This window comes from Anomalospiza imberbis, chromosome 4 (assembly GCF_031753505.1).
Source record: "Anomalospiza imberbis isolate Cuckoo-Finch-1a 21T00152 chromosome 4, ASM3175350v1, whole genome shotgun sequence".
Taxonomy (NCBI): Eukaryota; Metazoa; Chordata; class Aves; order Passeriformes; family Viduidae; genus Anomalospiza; species Anomalospiza imberbis.
In genome coordinates, this window is record NC_089684.1 from 25265031 (window position 1) to 25291574 (window position 26544).

At 41.4% G+C, this 26544-nt stretch overlaps 1 protein-coding gene across 2 annotated transcripts in view; it reads left to right on the plus strand.

Moving 5' to 3' along the window:
• Window positions 1-211: 211 nt before the first annotated feature.
• HPGDS (hematopoietic prostaglandin D synthase) overlaps window positions 212-26544 on the plus strand; it is a 28497-nt gene continuing 2164 nt past the window's right edge. The window contains exons 1-4 of one of the 2 annotated variants that reach the window (XM_068187564.1): window positions 212-318; window positions 10685-10825; window positions 21203-21295; window positions 24573-24682. In XM_068187564.1, the coding sequence (XP_068043665.1) occupies window positions 10693-10825; window positions 21203-21295; window positions 24573-24682 (336 nt within the window). In that variant the 5' untranslated portion in view covers window positions 212-318; window positions 10685-10692. Of the gene's footprint in view, window positions 319-10681; window positions 10826-21202; window positions 21296-24572; window positions 24683-26544 lie in introns of both variants that reach the window. The other variant, XM_068187563.1, reaches the window with a different exon arrangement.

Below are 26544 nucleotides of genomic sequence, written 5' to 3' on the forward strand. Positions count from 1 at the left end.
GCCCAAGTCAGCAAACTCGCTCGTTATCAGGAGTGAGGCAGATACCGTGTGCGTGCGAGGCGGGGGAGGAGGAGAGGCAAGCGGGCGGCGATGGGAGGGGCGGTTTGCGCGTTAATAGCCCGTGCCCGAGCGCCGCAGCCTTGGCGGGTCGGCGCTCGCCGGGACTGCCGCGCTCCGAGGGAGGGACCGCGTACCGCCGCTCCGGAGTGAGTTCTGTTCCAGCTGCGCTGCCGCTGCAGCCCGGCTCCTCTCTTTCCCCTTGCTTCTTCTGATCCTACTCTGCCTCCCTAGGCTACCGCTGCAGTGGCTCTGTGCGAGGTCAGTCTGCCAAGTTATGCTGCGTGTAGGGCACGTCCTGAGAGTGTTGAATTTTCAGAGATTTGTTCGGTTTATTCAGCCTGGCTTCTCTGGCTGGTGCTGCCGGCAGAGAGGAGCGCTCTATACGGCGGCACCCCATCTATGCGCCTTCTCTGCTACTTACAGGCATCTTTAAACTCTGCCTCTGCGCTTAGGACATCTGTGCGACCACGTGCACCGCTAAAACCAGACTCCACTCAAAATTGTGAGCTGCTTTTCCAGAGGCAAACAGTCTTGTTGTAGAGCCAAGCCCCTGCTCCTCATCTTTGCTCAGTCAGTGCTGAGCTACTTCGATAATCAGGCTACGTGTCAGGTACTTGCCAAGAAATCAGAGTGAGGAGGCTCTGGGAATTCTGCAGAGTTTTCAGTAGATGAAAACCCATTTCAAACCAATATTCCATTAGATGTAAAGGCTGACTAAAATGCCTTCACTTACATAACCAAGCTAAATCTAGGCTAATGTCAGAGAAATTAGATGAATTTTAAGCAGCACCAACCAATTATTCTAGGTCATTTTTGTGCACCATTCTGTTCATTTTTCAAATTCCTGTGTTCTAAACCAATGGATTAACATACTCTGGTCCTAATTCCCATAGTCATTCTATAGAGTAAAAATCTCCTACATCTGACTCCACTCACTCAATTTTTCTCCTTATCAAAGTTGAAGGGTTTTTTGTTATTTGTCTTTTACTTCAAAATGATACTCTACATAGTCATTGAGGATTTTTTTCTTTCATTCTAACTGCTGTCATTTTCCTATATACATAATCCTCCCACACACATTTCCTCTGTTAAAAGCAGTCTGTTGTTCCCTGTTCGTTTCAGACTATCCAAGCAGACAAACCATAGCTATAAAAGTATCTTTCCTGGGCTTCTGTACTCCTTACAACTGTTTGTAAACACAAGTACTTTTATACTCAAAACTTGCAACGTTTGTAAAGAAAAAAGACACAGAGGTCTTTTTTAAGTTTACTTTTGTTCCTTCTTCTGTTTTATTTAATCTAAAACAGAATCCACCTCTCCCTAAAAACGTGCACATTGTGTAAATTATTCCTTGCTGCAGACACACACAAGCCCAGGCACACAGTCAAATCTATTTGTATAGAAATAAGATGGAAGCTCTCTAAATTTTAAACTGAAAATATACACAAAGTAATTCTTAAAAGACTTCTGGGTTCCTGCACGAGCAAGCATGTTAGCCAGTGCAGCATGCTCCTGTGCTACTGTCCAACATGCTCTGCTGCTCTAAGCTATTATGTTTGCTCATAACATTTCTCATTGCTGTCTGTCCCACCTTCTCCTGAGCAGCTGGAAAGCAGAAGTAGTTGAAGCTAGTGCTCATTTTCAAAACATCCTTGATCAAAATCTCACCAGAAAGTAATTACACTGGCCAGGAGCCACTGATGAGGCTGGCATTGGGCTAGCATATCATATTTGCTGCAAATCTCAAACAGGTGATTTTTTTTACCCTTTTTACAGTTAGTCCAAGAAGCATGAGAGAAAAAAAAGGGGGAAAAAATTAGCCATATCCCACATATACATTTCAAAGTGCCACCACTTTGAAGAGCCTTGTTTAATCTCAAGGCAATCTGCTAAAACTCCCAGAAAACAAGCTACAACAATGAACTGAGAAAAACTGAAACACCTAGTTTTGAATCTCTTTAGAAGTAACTAAAAATATTGCTGTAATGACTTAGTAAAGAATAAGCATGAGATGGAAAAAGGGAGAAAACAAGGGCGTTCAGTGATACCAGGCAAAGTGTACTATGCATTGTATTTGTAGCAGATGCAAAGAGGGAAGGCAAACAAAGGTTGGAGCTGTCTCACAGGCTTAGTTTAGTTGATGTGTGACAAAAAGTTTCTGAGAGAAACTGGCTGCAAACTGCCTCTCAGAAAGTACTTTCTACCTAAATGTAGGAGCACACAGGTTAGGGTTTTACGTACTGAGCAGTTTGTGACTGTCTCAAACTGCACGCTTCTCATTTATGGCCAAATTTGGGGTCCCCAGGCTTCTGACTGCGTGTTGCTCAGAACTGTAGGTCTACATTTGGCACTGCTGATCCTCTCAAGGAGACTGGCAATGCCTGAAGAGCACTTTATCAAGGTTCTGGGTCTCCTCAGGCTCACTCTGGCTAAGAAAAGAAATTCAAAATATCTGAAAATACTTGAGATCTGTGCCCCAGCCCAATGTACTGGTGCCTCCCAGGCACTGTGGTCTGTGCCAGGTACTGCAGGGCAGAGCAGGAGGATGCCAGGAATTTGTGACCAGGACATGGAGTGGGTGGTACTGGAGAACTCTGCAAAGTGAATAAAAACCTTTCCCAGTCAAATCTGTACTTGCTACAGGGGTCATATACAGTGCTTAAAACCCCATCTAATTCTTTCATACCTATAATTTTGGGGTGTTTTTAGTAAATTATACATTAGATTGATGATATGCAACAGGTCAAGAGCAAAGTAGTTTAGAGAAGCAGGGGGAAGGATTTGATGCTTGTTCTCCTCCTTGCACTTACACACACACCCATACACGGCTGGGATAGAAAAAAAAAAAAAAAACCCACACTTTTTCGCATCCAAGGAAAGATGTTAGGGGACCAAAACAGTTGTTTTACAAATTTTTGTGCTGGACAGGCTTGAGAGGTAAAAAAATGGACATCATTCATCCTAGAAAAAAGCATCTGCCTTTGGAGAGCCAACTAAAAAATACTGAGCTATGTTGCTCACAACTGAGCTCTGAGCTTTGTAGGAATATTATGAGGTCATGCTGATTCATCTGAAGAGTGCAGAGAGAGATGCAAGGCATGAATTTTACAGCAATGACATGGGGTTGGCAAGCTTTAAGATTATTTAGGCTTTTGTTCTACCACAAAATGCTTTTGGGAATTCTTTAAACATCTGATGTGGAAATAAAAGACTAAAGTAGTTTTTCCTGAGAAAAGATCCTAACCACTCCTTTGTCTGCATCTTTGCTGAGATATCTTGCAAATTTATTTACCAGTATTTCATGGTCTTGGGTGTGCAATTTATTGATCTAAAAGAGGCTGCACAAAAAAAATTCAAAAGTTGTCTATGTAAAACTGAGACCAAGGTGATGCAAATCCAAAGCTTGAGGATCAGACAGAAAACAGTCACCACAGATGCTCAGGCGTAAAGGGAAGGGTGTGGCAAGCCAGGCAGACTGAGGACACGCTGCTGAGGTGGCTAAACAAAGCCCTGTCCATCACCATTTCCCTGCCTCCTTAATCTTGCTGACATCTTCCCACATTCACTCCAGTTCAAACAAACAGGGTGAACTTCAGATATTTGAATTAATTATGATCAGTTTGATTGTAGTTGCCTGAGGGGCAATCACAAACTCAGCTCAGGGAAACCCAATGGGGTCTGGCATTCTCCTTCAACAAGTCTTGAGAGTGGACACCCATTCACTGCCCATTCACACTGGACTCCCACTTAAAAAAAAACAAACAACCTTTCATATCTTTCTTATCTTCCTCATTTACTGATACATTGTGGTTATTTTTCTAAAAAAAAAAAAAAAATCGGCAAAAAACCAAGTGTTTTTTTTTTTCCTGTGTTCTAGAAGGATTTTTTTTTTTGAGTTCTGATTTTCCACATCAGCAAATCAGGCCTAAAGCTTCCTTGGAGAGATAATTGCTTTAAGGTCTCCTACAGCTCCTTTCTTTTTAAAGCCCACATATTGATAGATCAGGCTTTGCTCAGACAGTAGTGTTTTACTCATCAGGTCACTTGAAATAGTTATAACCATTAGTGCTTCTCTATACTCTAACAGTAGTGCCTTAAAACCTTCTCATTTTAGGATGCTGATTTCCCCCACAGGTAACAAATAAGCAACACAGAAGGTGCATGCACATGCAAATGCTTCTAAAAAAGAATTTAAATTTGTATTATGCTCTAAGTGATCCAGGTATCTAACCTTGAAAATCGTGCTAAGAAGTATCCATTATAGTTGGAATTTGTTATTTCAAAACTTGACCATACATAAAATCCCATAAACATTTACTTCAGATGATTTCTGTATTAAACAGAAGAGGGTGGACAAATTTTTATTTTTCTCTTTTCTTTCCAAGATCCAGATTGCTATCTGGCTTAGAAATATAAGCTATCAATTTCATATGTTTATTATCTATAACTGGACCAAAGTGGGAAAAGAGACCATCAATTTTCAGAAAGAGAGCTTATGTCAGACTGAGAGCTGACAGCAAATTACTTAGAGTTTTTAATTTGATTTTCTGTCAAAACAGACTGCTGTGGAAATCTTCCACTGGAAGACTTGCAGTCTTCCATCAATCTGCCAATATTCTCTAATCCTTCTCCCCAAAAGGATGGGCAGAAACTGTCTTATTCTCTTTGCTATAAAAAAGAACTAATAAAGACATCTTTTGCAGGAAAAAAAAAATCCAAAATAATTAAATCAGTACTATTCTTAGTCTTCAAAGGCTGAAAAATATCTCTTAAATCTGTAATATTTTTTTCATTCAAGGTAAAAAAATTGAAGACATTCCTGCAGCAACCAATTTGATCAGTAACCAGGAGGAGAGCAGCAGCACACCCACAGGCAGGGCAAGGCTGCTTCTCAGATGGTTTTTGTCTTTTCAGCACTGCTCAAACAGGATAATGCAAATAATTATGCCTTTCCCCAAAACTTTCTGACTGTTAATGTTGGTTAAATAAAAAAGGAAGAAATACAGCATATGGACATTTTTTATCTTTCCTACATTGTGCAGTTTGTAAAGTTACAGCTATGAAGCTTTTCTTTACTTGCCTTTTACAGTAACTATTTTAATCTTGTCTCTCTGGTTCCTTCCTCTGAAATGTGAACATTTAAACAAATAAACACAAAAGACTCACTTGGACAGTTAAAACATCATTTTAAAACTTAGGAGGGAGAAAGCTGCTTTAATGCTCAGCTCTCCAGTCACGGGGATGAGGTATTCACATATATGACAAGGACAATAAGCAAAGAGGGGCAAAATTGAACTTACTATTCCTAATGTTTCTCAGGCGAAACAAGACAAAGTCTCTTCCCTGGTTAAAGATTTTTTCTTTGTACTCCATAAGTAACACAACTCTCCTCAACCCCAAAGGAACAGAACCAAAAATCCATGCTTCATAATTGGAGAAGTCAGGTCACTCCTGAGATGACAGCCTAAGAAAGATTGCTCCTTTAACGTGCAAAGATTCTTTTGTCTGTATATACATAGATCTATGCAGCTTCTCACCTTTCCTTTTCTAATTTGAGTATCCTAGCTGATATGAGTACTGTTTGGCCCTGTCACTGGGAGTAAGGAAGACAAAGAAGAGTCCTCCCTCAGAAATACCAGTGTTGCTATTAATGGGAAACATTTGGCTAACACTAATTTTAAGACTTCAGACTGCACACTTAGCAGAAATACATGAGTAAATATCAGAATTGGGGGAAATTGCAGTGCCCCATCCACCCCTGTAGAACATCCAAATCAGGTTGCTGGGTTTGCATCTGATTCAAAACTTACTTGATTTTCAGGTTAACTTTGCAGAAAAATGTCCTAAAGAAACAGCAAATGCTTTGAAAACAGCACTAGAAAAAAATAAAACCAAAGAAAAAAGTCCATAAAGCTTCTCACCTTTGAGTAGAATAGTGCTTAGGGAGGACATAAACTTCAATTCACACATCATAAAGCAAGATTCTTCTTGGCAGAGAGATACCTGTAGGTTTATGTGAGTGAAAACTGATTTGTTGTTATACTTTTATCCTGCAAATTAATGAAAATGGAATATATAATGACCTCCAGCAACTCAAACACTCTGAATTGTTATAAAAGCTTAATCTTATAATAAAATTAAGAGGTGTCCAATCATCACTCCTGAATCGTTGTCATGCTCTGGTTGCAGTTGAAGAGAGGACAATTACATATTGCAGACAAAGACCTGCAGGTTCCCCTTCTCCTTCCTGGGGTCTATTTTTCAACTCTAATCTTGCTTGAAGTTTTCAAATCAATTGCTCAGTCCTGCTTCAACGGGAATAAAAGCATCCCAAGTTCATCAGGAAGTACAGTATCTCCATAAAGCCACAAACAGATTTAAATAAATTAAAATCTGTGATAAAATATTTAGATACTTGTAACTGTACCATGATTTTTTGACCTATGAGTATAATGGCGGATGCCAACTTTACACATATTTGACATTCTCTCAGATTTCCTGTTTGATTTTGTCACTGAGTGGCTCCAAGTTGAATTTAATCATGAGATCCATTAATCTTCTGTTTAAAGGTATGTTAAAGCCAGTTAAGCTGGCTTTCAGAAAGTCACAGAGGAAAGCTGGAAAATCAGCTAAGCGGGTCAACAACTTTTAAAGCTAATTTAATAGTAAATTTAAAGCTGTTGAGTTCATGACTTTGAAAGCTGTATGCAATGAAACTGGGACTGAAGTGTCAGGAAAATCCACAAATGCTAGAGGTTTATGTTCAAAAAGGAGAAAGAGGAGTCCTGCAACTTTATTCTAACAAAGGGAGAGATTCCACTGGGGCACATACCCACGGGGTTTTCTCTCTCCATGTTTCAGAGGGCACGGCCTCCTTTTGTCCCGGACTCCCGGCCACATGTTGCCCTCTTCTTTTCCCCACTGGCTGAGGCACTAGGAAGGTAGAGCCTTCCCGAACCACCTACCACATATCCCCCCTTGCAACTACTATTTTGCCCCAGAGTTCAGAAGCTCAGGCTGTGCAGACCCTTGTCTGTTCCAGCAGCCAAGCTGCCTGGGCTCTGCAACCAGCCTGCAGCCCAGAGTTGGTAGAGGCATTAAGACCCATTTCCAAGACGGTAACACCCACACCTTCACCCATGAAATTGTTTGTGAAGACATGAGCTTTCCTCTCAGAAGTACTGTCAGCATAAAAGGACAGGGCAGGTGTACAGGGCTGTCCCAGTCATGTATTCATCAGAACAGAAATTGAAAAAATACTGCTTAGGTGGCAGGTTTATTGGTGGAAGGTAAATCACCCCCTCCTGCTTTTACACACACCTGGCTTTGCAATGAACTCACCTGAACAGATTTAATAGCATTAAGAAGGTGGCTAAATGCCTGCAAGACTGGGCACTCAGGTCCACTCACCACTACCATATTTTAGTATTTTTAGGCCATGACTAACCTAAAAAAAGAGAAACAATTTTAAATAGTTTTAAAGATTTTTCCCCTCTCCATCTCCAAAAAAGTCCCAAACATCTTCACCCCAAAAACCAACTCAAAGACACCAAATAGATCTTTTTCCCCTAGAAATGACACTTTTCAATAATTTGGTAATTCAGGATGGTTTAAATTGTTTTAATTTGTCCTTCATGATCTCCTCCCTTATAAAACACACTGGGGAAATGAGAAAAAGGAAGACAAGGAAAAAAGCCCTAACAGCTTACTTTGTATGTTTGGCAAAAAGCTGTTCTGAGCACAACCCTTTCTTTAATTTAGAAACTTATCTATAATTGTTTAGGAAGCACTACTCCTGACATTTCACAGTAAATATAAATAAAAAATAAAACCTACAAATATTTATGAAAACATGCTTACAGTAAACCGGTAAAGGCTTTTAAAATGTCAAGTATTTTTGGTAAAATCCTTGTGGAGTTGGCTTTAGTTTTGTTTATATTTTTGTTCATGGATGGGAAAAAAATCATAAGCTTAGAAGTGCATCACCACTACAAATACTTGATTACTCCTTATGGAGTGTTCATTTGAAATTTGTTTAGCTTTGCTTTAGACAACTCAAACAATAGTTTCCACTGCTTCCTTGACAGACCAAACTATTCCACTGTCTATCACAGCAGGCAGAGAGACTTGCTAATCATCAGCCAAAATTCCCAATTCTTTACATCACTTCACTGCTCTTGACTGGACATGCCTTTGTGTGCAGAGAGCTCCCAGTGTAAGAATCAGGCTCTCCCAACACACTCACCCACCGGAATGTTCAGGCCTCAGCCATCTCCAGCCCTCTCTCTATGTAGCTGTCTACTCCCTCAGGACTGCACCTTAAAAATCTACTATGCTTATGCTTTTAAATGCCTTCCAGCTGCCACCAGCTATTTGCTAACACAGGGCTGAGTGGGCGAGAGGCAGCCAGGAAACAGGAGCCATGTGTGAGTGGTGTAGCAAGTCCAGGGCACTGGGACTGCAGTAAGTGTTTATGGAAAAAACTCTATGGACACTCCTAAAGCAGGGAAACAGAATTACACTAAATCAGGAAATCAGACTAAATCAGTAGCATTTGCTTTTCTCTAAAAACCTGAAAATTAAGACTCAAGGTTTGGGGTTTTTTTGACTTTGGCTCCTGTATCGCTGTCATAAATCTCAGATAACATATGCTCTTTTAAAAATGCATTCCTAGCTCTTGAATGACAACGCCAAATCAGTAACAGGGAGATAAGGGAAAAAAATCCTGCTATGATCTCATTCTCTCTTCTTACATTAACTTTCTAGACACATAACCCAAATTCATAGTATATAATAGTATATAGTTATATATGCCATAGAGTGTACCAAGTAATAAATCTGGATACAAAATTTGAAAATGGAGTAGCCAAGCTCTGCCACTTACCTAAAAATTGCTTGAAAAAGCTGAGTTTGTCAAAATTTCTCTCCTTAGAGAAAGAAGTTGTTGCACCTGTGATCTGTGAGCTGGTTTGCCAAGCAGCAGACAAACACCTTTTCCCTTAATTAACACATTTAAAAATACTAATCACATCCTGATGCAACTCTTCACCTGGAGCCTCTGTCTTTTATACCTTGCAAAGGAGCACACTTGACTTAATTGTAATGGAATCTCTGTTTGGAAGCACTTGTAGATATCTCCATTGGTAATTTTCCAGCTCTGTTCCTGTTTCTCTGCTAGGCCATCTGACATGATGAGTCTCCATTCACTAATAATGTGAATCTCCATTTGCTAATAATTCACTTCTGAGCCTGCTGTGTGCTGTAGGGCAGCAGATGACTTTTACAATGAATTAAGCAGTCTCTAACGTGCTCATTGTTTTCTTTTTGCTTTTGCTGCTCTGAAGACAGAAGGTACATGTGACTTTAGAGGAACAAGTGGCAAAAGCAGTTTGCCCTTTTCAGTGTGAGTTGAGTGTAAGCTTTTCTGTTTCTGAGCGAAGAGCTTCTCCGTATAAAGCGAAAGCTGATGATGTATCTCCTCAAGCACGTTTTCAAGGCAAGGTGACTAAACAGGGGATTGTTCTATTGTGAGATTATGTGGTAGTACTTACTCATGAAAAAAAGAAAAATATAGTTCCCTTTCTGTACTAGTGCAGGTGATCTTTGTTCCGGGCTTTCTTACAAACACTCTGAATGTGATGCATATAAAAGAATTGTAAATACAATGTCTACTTCATGGCAAAGATGAGAAAGTGTTTTGCTTTGGGTGAGGAGGCAGATGGTTGTTTTACTATCCTTTCCCCAGCACATTCAAATCTCAGCTGAGCTCTCTTACTAAAGTGCTGTAACTGCTTACCTTTTGTTTAAAGCAACCTTATCTGTTCACCTTTCCTGTACCATCCTTGCTATACATTCAAACTCTCAAATACTTTCTTTTGTTGCCCGTTGCCCTGGGAAACAAGACCTGTAAAGTGACTCCTGACTAGAACTGAAAGGAAAAAAACAAATTACATGAAAACTTAGTTATTTCAAGATTTCTTTTGGCTTCTTTACAAAACCTGAAAATTCAATGATGATTTTCTCAAAACAACACTATAGCCTGGTTTCCATAGCAAATTTTTCTTCTAAAATAATTCTGGGTGATTGCTTACACAACTTGGGTAATAATTGATGCAAAAAATCACAAGAGTTTGGTAATTCTCATTATTTGGTCTTGGATGAAGGTCTCCATAAGCAGTAGGGGCTGAGCAGGGCAGGCCTGAACAAAATTGCTGCTCAAGATAGCTACCTTCTGGTACAGAAGAATATACGTGGAAAAAAAAAGGAATAAAAATCACTTTATAGACGACCTGAGTTTGGAATCACAAGAGAAACAAATGGAAGATGAAAGTTCCTATTACACCTGGAAAAAAAAATAAAATCAAGCCACCTTTCTCGAGTCACAAAAGGAGGAACAGCAGGTTTAGCTGTCTTTGTCCACGTCTGCATGTGCTGTGGCTGATAAATGCAGAACAAAAACGTGTGAGCAATGCACCAATTGCAAGGTGCAATGCACCAGGGCTTGGTGTAATATTTCCTCTGCATTGTAAAAGCATGTCTGTCAAAACCAAGCAAAGAGAGTGGTTCTGTAAAAAAGGAGTTGAGTTAGCCCTCTCTAAAGCAGCTCTGTCTCCCCTCCCAGCAGGGTCCAGCATGCCACAGTACAAGCTCACCTACTTCAACCTGCGGGGACGAGCAGAGATCAGCCGCTACCTCTTTGCCTATTCGGGCAAGAAGTATGAAGACCACAGGATAGAAGCAGCAGACTGGCCCAAAATCAAGCCAAGTGAGTAGCATGGGTTCTTATAGCCAAAGCTCTACTGGAAATGCTGGCAAAAAGAGAAGCAGTTGAAGAGGTACCTGTATGTTTTGTGAGCAGAAATGCACTTAATTTCTGGCTTTAGTTAAGGCTGTGAGAGTTTTGATGTGAGACAGCCAAAATGTCATTGCTGATGCTCTCACAGGAGACCGGAACCAAACATTCAGACAATCTGAAATGCCTAACCTGCTGTCATACAGCTGGGCTTTTACTCCTTATCAGTTCAGTACAGCCTTTGTGTACCTAAAGATAACCAAATGAGTGCTGATCTCAGCTTCTCTGGATAATTTCATCTCAAAGACCACACCTCAGCCTTCACCCTGGTTTTAGAAAGCCAAATTGGAGAGAAGGGTCAGGAAAGACACTCCTTTGCAACCTGAAAGGTCTTCAGAGAGGAAAAGTGATGAGAAAAAGTCAGTTGATATAGCAAAGGAAAAAACCAAAAGGATCAAAAAAGGTACGAGAAAATAATTGTTCCTAAGAATAAGCCCTACCAACCCTTCCAAAAGTACCCTTCAGGCTATTGTACCCCATTTATTTTATGTCTTTTAGTTTAAATAACCTCTTTTCAGCTTTTAAAGGTATTTGTTATTTCTGTTCATTAAATTAGCCTTAGTTCAAGTGAAACAGATCTTGAGTTTGAAGACTGGGTAGGAAATCAATGTCTTCATTTCATGGATTAGGCTTGTGTTTGGTTACATGGGCTATGACTTTTCACATCTAGAATGAAGAATAATGGCTTTAGTTTGGGGAAAAGGCACAACCAATTCACAAGGTGACTTCTATTAATGAAGCAATGTTGCTTGATAAGCTTTCACATCACTTAATAAGCCCAGCCAGCAAGCTACCAAATTTTTCTAGGGTACAAATTTTGTAGGTTTGGTCTTTCCTGTTTGCAGTGACTGGAATGATAAACACTCAAACACAGCTGTAATCCAAGTGGCAGTTGAAGCCTTCAGTAGTGCTCAAGCGTAGAAAACACTGGGAAAAATCCACAGAGAAGAATAAGAAGCAGTGGAACAGGGATATTTTCAGCTAGGGATGACTGACTTTGGAAGCCTTTTCGCTATAAGAGCTTAAGCCAGTTGACCACGTGGTATAGCTTATTTCTCTTTCACTGCAGTTCTCAGGAAGCAGGGTAGAAACCAAAGGTGAGATTAAGAATTCAGATGACCTGATGTAAGCTCTGCAAAGGCTTTTCATACTTAATTACACACATATTCACATGTATGCATACTCACTTCTGTCCTGAAACAAAGTTGAGAATATAAGGAAAGTATATTTTTATGTGGCATTTTCTATAGTGATGAACTAAGACAAATTAAAAAGACAAAGCATAATTAGTCACGTAAAGGGTGCAGAGCCATTCACATTCTAGAACAAGATGTTCTAACAGCAGATCTACCATACAAGTTAAAAGCATTGCATCACTCTTTGAATATTGTTGATGATGGAGTGATGCAATGCTTTTACCTTGTATGAAAGCAGCACAAGAAACAATGCAGGAAAGTTCTTCCTATGCTTTTCTTCAGTGCTCGCTCCACAAACCTCCCAGTGGAGCTTTATGTGTACAGGATGTGTGTACAGTAAATGTGCAGTTGCAGTGCCATTACCACAAAAACACAGGGAGTAGAGACACCCTAGAAATCCTGAGCTACACACTTTGTAACTCTATCTGCTGCATTAACAAATGCTGGTGAAATCATGAACCTTTGGACACTTTTGTTTCTCTTTCTGTGCTCTGAAAAGTTTGCTGGCAGGCTTACCAAGGGTTAATTAGCATTTTTTCATTTTCTCTGCATAATGGCCTTTCACAGCAGCTTCTATAACTGAGCCCTAGATTAAATTCCACAACAGATAAGAAGTTTAGTAAAATTTGGGAGCTGCTGCCCTAAGATTTGTGAAGTCATCTGTGCAAAATTCATACTGGTGCAAGAGTTCTTTGAATTTCAGGCATCTGTAGACACCCAGTCAGTCAGTCACTCAGTGGATGGGAGCAGGAATGTATCTGCTTATTGACCAGGAAAACATACACCTACACAGAAATAGTTGGGTGCATATCTGAAAGTGCTCTTACATCTTATGGCAGCAGGCTAAACCTTTGCTCTTCAAATCTCCCTGAACTCTAGCTCTAGCACCAAAGTAATGGTGCCATCTGCCACCACTGACATGCACACTGCAGACAGCAACAAATTGAGAGTTTTGCTAATTAAAACAAGAATAAAGGCTTCTTACATGCATAAAAATGTAATGATGCTTAAGGAAATTGTCTGGAGATCACCTGATGACTATCTCCTCCTCCTTTGTGAGGCATTTCTCATGGTTACTCACAGTATTTCCAGACAAAATGTTCTCCCACAGGCAAATCATTCAGAAAAAAACACTGAATCAAAGGTAGCGACAAGGATTTGGAACAAACAGTCTTAAGTGTTCTACAAGAGCAATATCCAGCACCTCAGTCTGCCCTAGGGCACCTAAACCCTGACTTTGCAGGCTGTGACTCAACACAAGAAATGGTTGTCTCCTGGAGAGGGAGTAGGTTTGTACAGGTTTTGTGTGCCTTCACACGGTAGGTGTTGCATACAGTATTTGCCCTATGGAAAACAAGCCTTGCATTCTCTGCTGTCCTGAGTTTTCAAGATATGCCTCGGCTCCCTCCACAGAAACACAGTTTGATGAGGAAAAAGCACCGAGTAACAGGATTCTTGCCCCAAAAGTTAAACTACTGCTGTGTTCAAAAGCAAATGTGAAATGAGGACATCCATCCAACCTACTGCATATACACAGGCATAGTTCACTCTGCTGAGAATTCTTCTGCACAACTCTCATTTGTATCTGTATTCAGATCCTTCATATAAAGTTTTTTTTTCTCCTCCTATTTTTCCTAAACTGGGTCTACCTTATAAAGGAGAGACATAAAAGTAGCAGATTCCAGTCAGTCTCATCCTAGTGAAAACCAAAGGGTGGTAAGTGTTCAGCAGTGGTAAAGGGCATTACAGCTGCATTTGATGTAACAGCAGTTAAATTAATGCAATTTAGTATGCAGTTTACTTTGTAGCATTCAAAAATCAGTAAAATTGGCCAAATTAATTGGACTAATTACATAATTATATATTGAGGTGAGATTAAGAAATACCAGACAAATTGCTGTGCACACTTGCATATACGGCATTTGCCTTTACCCACTTGCCTGTGAAAGATCTGGAACCAGTTCTGACTGCAGTCTGTAAATACAGTGTGATGTCCCTCTTTTTAAAAGCTTCAAATATGATGAAGCAAGATTAAAAAAATACTTAGGGAAGAGGCTTGGACAAGTGAACATTTCATGTTTCTTGAGCTAATAAGGAACCAATTGAAGAATTCAAGTTTGTCCAAGAGCACAGGGAGTCAGGAATCTGAATGAGATCTGAGAGGATAGGTTTGCTTCAGCAATTTTCTCAAAATTGAAATAAGGTTTTGCAAGAAATACCAAGCTATCCAAATTATCATACCATATAAACCAGGAAATACTGATATTATTCTGAGGAAAAGACTTAGTTTTGTAAAACTGATGGGAAAACAGAAAATCTGTGCATAAAGATCAATGTGAAGAAAGCCCATTTAGAAAGCAGACTGGCAGCTGCAGCAAGTTTAATTTTTGACCTGAACTGAAGAGTGTTGTGAGGTTTGTTGTTTTTTTGGCATTTTTCATGTGGCTGCCACCAATAAGCTGCAATCCTAACATACCTTCAGGCAAATAAATAAGTCCCTCCTCCTGGAAATATTGTCCCACTTGATTTTGTTTACATTTAATGGTGCTTTTGTTGTGTTTGAAAATATGGCCTATTCTAACATAAGAACTTCTGTTATTTGGTTTATATACTCTGAAATTTAAAGTTCTATAACTCAACATTTGTTTTTTTCCCTTCTGACACTAATCAGATCATCTTTGGCAAATTTTCCAGCTGATGATTTTGGGCAAGGACTGCAGTTTAGAATATAAACACATTTAAAGAAGCCAGTGTAAAAGTATTAGTATTGTCCTGCTTTAGCACAGAATTTTAAAAATCAGACAAATATCAAGCAGCAGCTTTCCCTAGCGCTTCACCATATTTAAGTCAGTAATTATTTTAACAAGTAAACAAACTCATTTTTACATTTATTTTTGAACACACTCTGAATTGACCATGCCCTCATCTAAAGGGCAGTCAATTCAAGATCCACAATAGGCTCAAGATCTGTACTCCCACACAGTGGACTCCTCATAGAGAGTATCTTTGCACTGACATAAGTCAGGATACAGCAGAAAATCCACTGTGATGTTGAACTAATTTACCACCACCTTAGATACTAGGCTGGCAGGCAGCAACAGTTTTTGATCTGTGGCTCCTTCAAGCAATTTGAAGCAATGGCAATAACACTATCATTATAGCAAAAGATACTTCTCCTGCACTGATGGCCATAAACATCCCATAAACAGTTTAGGATGTGTAGAATGGTGCTTGAAAGGTCCTTAGGAAACCTGACAGACTAATGGCTCTGAAAATACTCCCAAGATAACAGATAAATCTTGAGAAGCACCTGACACCAGACAAAAATTCCTCAGGGGAGCAGTTGCTTTGCTTCCTGAGTGACTTTCTGCTATGCAGCTCCACTTAAATGTGTACATAGCTATCTCTGGGTAAAAAGTAGGGCTTGGCAAGAACTTCAAAAGAGAGTACGAGTTGTAATAAAACTGAACCTGGGCTGAGATTAAATCATAGCAGCCTCCTCATCATCCCTTTCTAGAAGATTCAGATTCTAGGTACCTTCAGCTCTGGGCCTACCATTTCCCAAGCGCCTTGCTCCTCTACCACTGTTAAAAAAAATACATATTTAATTTATTTCTTATTGGAAGATGTAAAGTATCTATTTGTTTCTCATGATCCAATTTAAATATGAATGGATAGGAAAAGCAGTTATGGTCAGTTTTCAAGGCAAAGGAGAACTTCTTTTGACATAGATATTGCAGTAAGAAACAGGTCTGTGACATTTATTTGTCCCCACATTTGACTAATCCAGCTGCCTTATTAGGGAACCAATCTAAGCTTGATTACCAAATGATTAATTATTCAGCTTTTGAGCAATAATCAAGCACTTAAATACAGGCTGCATTGCATCAGAGCCATAGACAATTACAACATGGGCAGGGTGAGTCATGGGCAGGTCAGCTCGGTAGAAATGGGGGAACATGTTGGAAGGACAGAACAGAAATGAGGGGAAGAATAATGGAGAAGTTAAGATCAGTGAAAATGGAAGAAAGAGGTAGGGGAAGGAGAAAGTTAAGAACTGTATCTGTGTAGGAGAGAAGAGCAGTGAGAAGCACAGCACCAGCAGCTGACCAGCCCAGGTGCCAGGATTGGACAAAACTGTGCTCAGCTCTGTTGTGTTTCCCCTCCCTTCCCTGGCAGAGAAACAGTCCCACAGGAATACCCTCCACTGGGTCATGGCCAGGAGGAGGAGTCAGGAGCTTGTGTTCAAAGGGAAGGCCTGAACAGCAGGGAGAGCCTACAGGCATGGCAGCATGCCAGCAGTCATCACAGCCCTTAGGGGCTTGATGGAGTGGAAATTAATTAAAGGGAGGTTCTTACTTTTAACACACATCATCTCCCCTACTCAGCATCCAACAGAGACTTGTATAAACACCACAGTTCTTGTCACCAAGGCCAACCTAAAATTAAAGTAGCATGAAAATGAATGAATCCAATTCCTAAACACTGTACAGATACTTTAGTGAGATCTTCCTAAAATGAGAAGAGGGACTGCAGATCAGTCTGAGGACTTGTCCTCTGTCAAGGCTTTCTTCATGGCAAGTGTAGACTGTGCAGATTTCATTCCAGCATGCGATGCAAAAAACCAGCATAATATGAAAAGCAAGAACCTGCTGATAAAAGTTCAATTTAAAGAAGACTATGGGTTTAGTTATTCAGAAAGGAGGCTTTTTAAAAGCCCTTTTCCTCTTTCAGTCTAAAATTGGAACACAAGCGTTCACCACACTTCATACTTCAGATGAGCGGCAAAGCAAGCGGGAACTAAATGGAAAAGGTCATATTTTGTGCATGCCTGAGAAATGACACTGTTTGCATGGTGACAGCAATAGATTTTCCTGCTTTTCCTTCTCAGAATGCGTTTGCTCAAGTGGGAGTTGGAAATATTGTAAGACAACATTGTTTTGAAAAACATGGAAAGCACATCCGTATGGATACACAAGGGTTTAAACTGACATAAGTACGAAGCAGACCCCAAAACAGCAAGGGTGAGAGAAAAGCCAGCAAGGGGACACTCACATCCTTCCAGCCTGCACTACCTTGGCTTAGCTGCTGAGTTGTAATTGCTCCCCAATGGATGGTGTTTCATGCCTTGCCCCCATGACCTTGATTCTACCCAAACATCTCTCACACAGCAGCTTTTCACTTGCTCATCTTAAGTAGCAGCCTGGCAGGAGCCACCCTACCTGCTCTACTCATCTGCAGTCACACAAACCATGCCTTTCACCAAAACTGAGAAAGCTTCAGCAGGTTTAGTACCATGCTTATGCACATGGGGCATTTGGGCATCTCAAACAGGTCAATGAGCAGAATTGGACCAAAAGCACCACAGGAAGTCAAAGCAATCCACAGAAGCCCATGTTCCTGAGTGTAAGGGTAAGACTGCTTAAATCGATGTGCAGAGAGGTTTCTGTTTCGTTTGGAGCCCCTGAGAATATGGTCTAGGTGTGGTTTCTGCAACTGGCAAAATTTCTAGAGGCCTCATGGAGGTCATTTGTCAAACCCCAGCCTTATCTCCAGCAATCAAACAGTGTCCATCCAGTGTGAAAGCTCCTCACATCCTCTTGTAGGATGAGCTGTGTGACCAAAATCCACCCTCCTCTTCTCCAGCTGGAGAAGGAAGACTCCAAGTTTCACAGAAAATGCATTCCTCCTCATGACAGCCAAACTCAAACATACAAAAAAAAACTTCTGGGAAAATTGTTATTCTAAACGACAAAAGCAAAAAGATACTTTACAGCAGGTTCCAAAAAGTTTTGGTCATTACATGAATTTTAGACAATAACATTTCCAAGGCAAAGATTATTTTTTCCTAAATTTTTCCAGACTGAAAACACAGCTTTGTAAGCCATTATACCTTCTCCTCAGATACAGAGGAGATGTACAATAAATATCTTCTGCCCCTTGACTAGTCTTTGTTATTTTCTTCTGCTGTAAAACAGCCTGAATATTTGCTGTACTTTATGGTGCTCAAGAATAGCCTGCCCTGCACCCAAGAAGAAACAACAGTTTTTTAAAATTATCTGCACAGGACGTGTGTACTTTCTTCAAACCTCTTAGAATTACACACATTTGTAGCTTATTAACTCAATAATCAACAAAATCAGTGTATAATTATATACATGCACTCTGTCAGCTGGGAAAAAAAATCTATGTTTACATTAAATATTTTTTCCCTGTTATTGCTAAGAAAAAATTTAATAGCATTTTGAATACACAAGAAAGGAAGGAACATCTACCGTTTACCATCTGTTATCCTTTAAAGAGTCCATTGTTCAGTAATGGTGGCAATAGATTTGCTGCCTCCTAAGAAACAAACCCCAAATCTCATTATAAATCAAAGCATAAATCCTTTTAGACATCATAGGATAACAAAGTCTGCTCTCATTTATTAATTTTATAATTTTATTAACAATTGTGCAATTGTAGGTACACAAAACAAAGCTTTGTATATTTTCAATTGCAAACTCAGTCTCTTTTTCAGAAAATAATAACCAGGTCTTCAAGAAAGTAGCTCAGCACTCAGGAGGACGACGTTTGTAGACATTACTCATGTTCTCAAGGAATGAATAGCAATTCCTTTGAATTCAGAAATTACCAGATTTCTTTAAACAGAACATAAGAACCGACTCTGCCAGTCAGCTGACTTGGATACCATAATCCACGTACCTTAAACATTCAGAAAGGTCCTTCCCTCCTTTAGTTGTTATCAAGGGTTTCTTAAAAAGAATTTAAGCCTGTAACAACAAACTGGCTTTAATTTTTCTTGTAGGGACCCACAAAGTGAAACCCCAGTCAAAGCTGGGATTTATAGATGACTTCTCCTGTATGTAAACACAGCAGCAAACATATCTGTGGGTTTCTAGATGAAGCAATCCCAGTCTCACAGTTTCCCAACCTGAGCAGTGAGTGACAGCATGTTTTTACAGCTATTGCTACAGACTGGCTTAGTCATATTGACCCTGCCAGAACCGCATCACCCCACACCATTCCTACTGGGGCCTCCAAAAGAGGCTGCTTAACTCCTTCATGGGGGGAGCTATTACCCCTGCTCTGGCTGCACTTTTGCTGTTTCTTGTTGCCAGGCATTGTTGTACATCCCTGTGTGGTCTGAGGGGATGTGGAGCAGGCTGCAGGCTGACCACACTGGCACATCCAGCAGTCACACCTGCTCTCATCCCCTCTACTTGTGCTGGCCTGAAAGATGTGCTTTACATAAGCAAACACTGTTACACACCTCTGCTGTTTTGAAGCAGTGATGCTTAGGGCCCTGTGCACCACTACCCCAGAGTGCAGAACCAAGGCTCTTGTCATTTTCATAGCCAGAAAGCTTTCCCGTGAAACGTTCAGGGGACACAACTTGTCATCTCTCAGGGATTCTCAATGAAACAAAACATGGACTTGCCAGGACCTTGCTGCTCTCTGGAAAATAAACATGGGAAGTCTTCTGTACAACAAGTGTATTATTGCTTCAATAACAAGCAGCAGAGCCTGCTTTCTCCTGGGGTACAGCAGCTAATGCTCATTGGACTCTCTTGCTTCTGCTATTCATCAGCATTCAAATTCATACTGAATTCCCAGTGTGCTAAAACTTAAGGGAAAAAAAAAATATGTTCAGATGAAGGGGAAAAAAAAACAAACAGAAAAAAAGCACAGAGGAGTGTGGATGGATGTCTTGTGCAACAGCAGAATTTGTGTTGCAGATCAAGCCTTAACATCTAGGAACTGGTAGCTAATGTGATTCACATACTGCATGCTAAACCACAGAGCCGTATTCATCATTTATGAAGCTGCCTTGCTAAAGAGTTATGAATCCATAAGATTTCACTATTTTCCCCTTCTCATTAAGAACTAAAAATCCTCATGGAATAGAGGTGTCATTCCAGCTGCCCTGTAAAGACAGTTCTCTTGGGTTTGAAAGCACTTTGCATGCTTCCAATAGACAATGTTCTCACTTCTCCACTACCACCTTTTTACATCAAAAGATAGTCTTAAAATGGGTATAAATCTTCATCATATAAAGTGTAATTCAAATGAAAACTGGGTACAAAGCTATGATCAGCACTTACAGTCACATATTTTGAAACAGCATCCTAGGAAATGCAGAGATTTTTAGTTCCCTTAGTGAACAGCACCAGGTTCCCACAAGCAGATTCTCACAGCCCTAAGCATGAGTGTGTTCCCCAGATTAAGCTTTGCTCCAAGGTTCCATTTCATATCACACCAGCAGCTTCTCCGAAACACAGCAGAACAGCAGTCCAAGTTTCCACATAACTATGAAATTAATAACAGAAAAATTAGACTGATTTCTTAGCTCAAACTCCCTTACAGATATCCATGATACCTGCTTAGTTTGTCTTTCCCTATACTTAAAATCTGGAGGCTTCTTCCCCATAACTGGCAGATTTTTTTTTTTTTTAAAGCAAGCCACATCAGGTGAATTTGAATATCTTTTTAGGATTTGTAGTTCAGTGTGAAAGATGTATTTGACTCAGGGATGACTGCCAAGTGAAATGCCTTGTCATGATGTAAATTCTGAAATGGAGATACTTCTCTGAATCACTGCTTCTGAATTTCAAACAACAAAAATGAAAAATGTCTTGTCTATGTCTAATCTCTAGCTTCATGCCCCAGCTGCATCCTGCACTATGAAATCTTCAGTAAATCTTTACTTAACCTTGGCAGTCACTTTCCTGGGGAGGAAAAAGCAGGATAGAGAAGGAAAAACTAATATTCCCCTGAAAAGTTTCCATATATAAAGAATTCTGGACATATAGGAGCACGTTTGGCTTCTACAGCACAAAGCCAGGAAATGGGAAATAAAATGCCTGGTTTCTGTGCTGTATTTGCCTTCATGCAGTGCAATCTGATTACATCCTTACCCTTACTTTCTTATTTTTAGTCCATGAATTTCTCCACAGAAACGGTGTGAAACTGTTAAGTGCTATAATAATGCATATCCTCTGAGTAGTAAAACTACAGCTGTCACAGACTCCCACTGGTAATGGCTATGATTTAACTTTTGGTTGTTTTTTTCTTTTTTACATTCTCCTCCAAGCTATCCCATTTGGCAAACTCCCTATTCTGGAAGTAGATGGAGTTATCATTCACCAGAGCCTGGCGATGGCAAGATACCTTGCCAGAGAAGCAGGTAATAAATCTTCGACTATTTTCTTTCTTTCTTCTGAGCTCACACTTAATGTTCAGGTAAAAATACATCCACAGTAAAAACAGAAACAAACCAACAGCTTGGCAAGCCAAACCATGCAGAAGTCAATACCAGCATGACAAAAATGAAACCAGTGCCTGGGGTTTGGGCTGACTTCTCCAGCCAGTACATTTTATCCACCTGTCCCTGCATGACAGAAAGCACATACCTGTGGTTTCCCTAAGGCTGCCAGGGCAGTTTCTCCTAATGCTCAACTTTGACCTGCCAGGCTAACCAGAGAGATGGCCAGGAGGAAAAGGTTTTGGAAGCATTAGAGATTATCACAGCAGGCAGAGAACTGTGAAGCAGATTTAGGTAACAATTCTGGGCTAGCAGAGAGATTAGAGGAGATGTTGACATCACTTGCATCTTTAAATACTTACATGCATATGGAAGTACACAACTAGTTAGATAAAATGATATGAGACTTAGTAATGCAAGTAATCAGAGAGAGTGGCCAGGCTTTGCTTTAAGTCAATGAGCTGTCATTCAACACCATCTGCAAAATTGGTCTGGCTGAAGGCAGATGTGCCCATGGCATTCTGGACATCAGCAAATTGAAGAGAGGGGCTGGGAAGCAAGTACTATCCTGCTTTGTTTATACTGTGAGCAAATGGATGCAGCCTGCCTTTCAAAATATCTCCTATTTCCTAACTGAGGAAGGAAGCAGAAGTTCATAGCATTATTCTTCAAGGCACTAACACAACACATTTTCAAGCATGTCTGCAATACTCTGTTCCTGCCCATTTCCTCCAGGAAAAGTTTTATACAGCCTACTCCTTGCAAGAGAGGAAAATGAGGAAAGCCCACTGGTGATGAAAAACAATGGGAAAGCCTGCCTTCCACCCAAGATTCCTCCCTCCCTGGGTCCTGAAGGGAGGCTGATTTGGAGCCATGCTCCTTCTGCAGTCTGAAGTTCAGATTTTTTAGATTGATTTGTACCTGTGACAATGGCTTGGGATCTGGAGCACTGTCATGTTTTGACACCTGCGCAATGCCAGTGCCCCCATGAAAATGCACTTTCCCAACTAATTGCTGTGAGATGTGATCAGGAACAGAGCAGAGCAGGCCTAAGCTTAATAACAAAGAAAAAAAAAAAAAACAACTTTATTAAACTACTACTACTATAAAGAACACAGACACTAAATCCTGGACGAAGACCTTCCAAAACACTCCTCCTCCCCCCACCCAATTTCCAAACAAACCCACAGTGAGACAACACCCAGGATTCCTAATCAAGTCACCACCCTTCAGATAATCAATACTCAGTCCATCAAGGGAGACAGGAGTCTCTCCTGTGCCTCAGACCCCCAGGAAACACAGCCGTGACCTCTGGTGTTTCCATGTCACACATGGCACTGCCTGGACAAAATCTGCCATGGTGACACTCTCCATGTCACAGTGCTCTCACCACCATGCATGGACAGACTGCCCATAGGGTTTCTTTTCAAGGATGCTTTGCCAAGGACCAAAGAAAAACAACAGTTCAGTTTCTCATCTTGGGACTACAGTCCCCCCCATTTTCCCCTGGGGCCGAGGGTCCAAGAACAGAGATCTTCTTCTCTTCTTCTCTGAAGACAGAGGGCCTCTCCACACCCTCTTCAACTTTCCTCTGTTCTCTCCATTCCTCTGTTGGTAGTCACTGAAACAGGTCTCTTGGCCCACCACCGCATCCCCCTAAACGCAGTCTCTGTTGCAGGAGAATTTGGTTCAGTCTATGGCTAACAAGAAAATCCGGCCACAAGCCACTCCATCATCTCCTCCCACTCAAAAATTTCCTCTTCCAACATCTCAGATCCCAGACTGTCTGTCTTCTACTTCAAATCAAGGAGGAGTAATATTTTACAAAGCCTTCATTTCCCAGGAAAGGGTTAAAAGTTCAGACTCCCTGGACGGCTGAAATCTCTGCCCAGCATCCGATTCCCAAGGCCAAGGCTGGGCACCTCCCCCCCTTCTCCTTCTCCTCCACCGGCAAAGTTACAGGTGCCGTCCGGACTCTCTCTCTTCCCTCTGGGGGTGGGGGGGGGGGGGGGAGGGGACAACAAAGGCAGCAGGGGAGGTCTGCACAGCACTCTGATTGGAACCAAAGAGAGAGGTCCCCCGGGAGTTCTTGCTTTTAACCCCCTGTGTTCTCAGAGGCGTGTCCATACCTTCAGTGGTCACTCCAGGTGCCAATATCCAAACCTGACCACTGATTGGTTTGACCCAACTTCCTGAAAAAATTCACTTCCATGTCAAATGACAACAACATTCTGACCATGATGGGCTCTTCCCAGAATTAGTTGTGCTGTCAGCTACAGCAGGGAAAAAAAAGCCATGCATGGAAGGGAAAAGATACCTTTTCAACTTCATTGTGAAAACTTGCTAGTTCTGCCATTAAGCCTGCATACACGTCACTAATCCTTTAAAATTAAGAAATGGCATTTTTGGGTGCCCAACACCAACAACTCATAGCTGAAGGATCACAGAACCTGAGGCCCAAAAGGAGAGGCACAATCCTCACCTTCAAAAGCACAAAGTTTCAGTAAGGGAGATGACCTGACAGAGGTAGGGCATGCAGTCTGTGATGTGAAGATGCACAGAGGTGAAAGCATAGACACAGGTCTGTGAAGTGACAGCTAGGGAGAAAAAGTAGAGGCATTAAAAGAACTGCAGGAAAATCAAGGAACTACAGGGGAGAAAAGCAGATTTGTAAACAAGACAAAGTTTGGCTGAGGTCCCTGATTACAATAAAAGAATAAAAAGTGGAATGTCATGAAAATGTTCTGAATGGGGCTGAGTGAACAAGATCTATGGAAAGAGAAGCAGACTTTCACAGGTGCACTTTTGGAGAATGTGTTGACCGAAATGGAAAGACCATGAGATGGAAAAGGACATGGAAAACTGGGATGGGCAAACATTAAAGGAAAGGAATTTGTCCTGACCCTTGCTGAATATGTGGTGGAGAGCAGGGACGATACAGAAAAAATGTTCTGTCTGGGGCTTCAGGTAATGGATAGAACAACTCACTACCTTGGGTGGCTGTACAAGGCCAGAACTGGAAAAAAGCAAAGGTAGATAAGATTGTACCTGGATGTAAATAGTCAAATCCACATTGTTAGCATCAAAAAGACCTGGAGAAAATGAAGGTTTATGAAAATATTCACAGTTTGCCTTTGGGGCATCAAAAATTCCTGCTGATGCTGTCTCTAACGTTCCTCCATATGCTTGCTTCCTGCAGGTCTGGCAGGCCAGACGCCTGTGGAACAGGCTTTAGCTGATGCCATTGTGGACACCATCGATGATTTCATGACACTGTTCCCTTGGGCAGAGAAAAACCAGGATGTGAGAGTAAGCCAACCACTAAATTAAACAAAGATAGCATCTAAACCATGATTCTGTATCTGAGCATCTGCTCTGGAGACGGATGGGTGTCAGCCACTGGGTTCATCTGCTCAGCCCAGCAAAGCTGAGCTGGTGGAACTCTGTGGTTCTTCCTTGAGGCTGATCCCACCTCTTCCTTCACCAGGTTGTTTTCACCCTTGGCAGAAACTCTGATGCCTTCAGGAGCTGCCCCTCACTAGTTCAGCTTGAACCAAGGATGTGCCTACACCAAACTGCTCTTCAAAAGGGCAAGGACAGGAGAGGACGCTTCCACCCCAGCTGGTGTTGTGGAATTCCTCTCTCTTGTCACAAGGAGCCTGTGCTCAAATTTTTCTGTCAAGTCAGTAAGATAAAATAGCCCCATCCCATCCTTTAGTGTTTCTGCATTTTGATTTCTTCTAGGCATTCAGTATCAATGTTCAATAACATCAGCTGCCAGGGAGGACTGCTTGTCAGGACAGCAGACACTGCTAATCAGGGCAGGGAGCACAGCTCTCACTGTGCTTTTCAGATGTCACAGCCCACCTGGGTCCTCTGCAGTGCTTCTGACACCAGGCTATGGTGCCATGGCTACTTTAACACACCAGTCACAGGCTTGTCCTACAGCATTTGGGGTTCTTTTGGTATCAGGCCAGTGCCTCTCACCAGAATCCCAAAAACAAGCACACAGATCAGTTGCTGGGGGAAGAAGGCAATGGCTGATTTCTCTCCAGTGTTACAAAGGCTCTGCACAGCTCTGACCCGAGCAGTTAACCTTACTCTTAGGGAAGTGGAGGTGTAACAACAGCTCTTACCATAAACTGCCAGTGCAGCCACCTTCCATTATTCAAAGGCAACATTTCAGATGATTTAGGGTATCTTATTGCAGAGACCACAAAGTAAAAAATGGTGCCTCAAACCCATAATAAATAAAGAAACATTATGAAAGTGCTCAGAAATCTTGCAGGGGAAAATCTGAAATTTGCGGGTTCAGTACTTAAAAGTGTGAATTACTTACATTTCCTAGTGATTTCCTTAAGTTTCCTAGTTTGGGGAGGGTAAGTTGACTCATGAGTTTTAATCATTTCAGAAGAGCCATGCTCCTGCTGATGTGCTGTTGGGAAGCTCCTGTTGTAACTCCTGCATGTACCTGAGCACTTTTCCAAAAAAGGACCCAGATCTTGTCACCAGTGATTAATTTAAACGGGAAGAGCTGGCAGCCAACCCATATGTGCCAATCTGCACGTATGCATGCTAAATTATGTGCTGTGGCCAAGGATGGCCCGGAATCGCACTTTCCCACGCTCCCAACATTGTCCTTCCTCCCTCTCTCCTCCTGGACCCGCTGCCACCACCTTGTGGTCGAAGTGGTGTCTCATGGTCTCACGAGGCCGGATTTAAGTCATTTACACATACTGAAGCCAAAACACCTCCCCAGGCCTAACCAGTGCTCACCGGAACACACACCCAGGGAATGGTGAGAGGATGTGCTATGCCATCTAGCCAGTAGCAAAGAGAAATCAAAGCAAACTAGGGGAGCAGAGCTGGAAACTGCCCGTGGAAGCTCTCTCCGTGCCAGGCACAGCCTCCCCCTTCACCCCACGTTCCCCAAAACAAAGCTTTGCACCCACTGCTGCAGAGCTCCAGGGTTGAGACGAGCAGGTTGTGCCACTTCAGAAGAGAGATCCTGGTTGTCCCCACCAGCTTCACAACTTGACTGCGCTCTCCTGTACTTGGGGAACGTTGTTACCATCACAATCACAAAACAGCTTGGGGTTTTCTTTGCAGGGTAAAACGGTGGGGAGGGGATAATTTACCAAAAAGAAAGGAAATACTTCAACCCAGGGCAC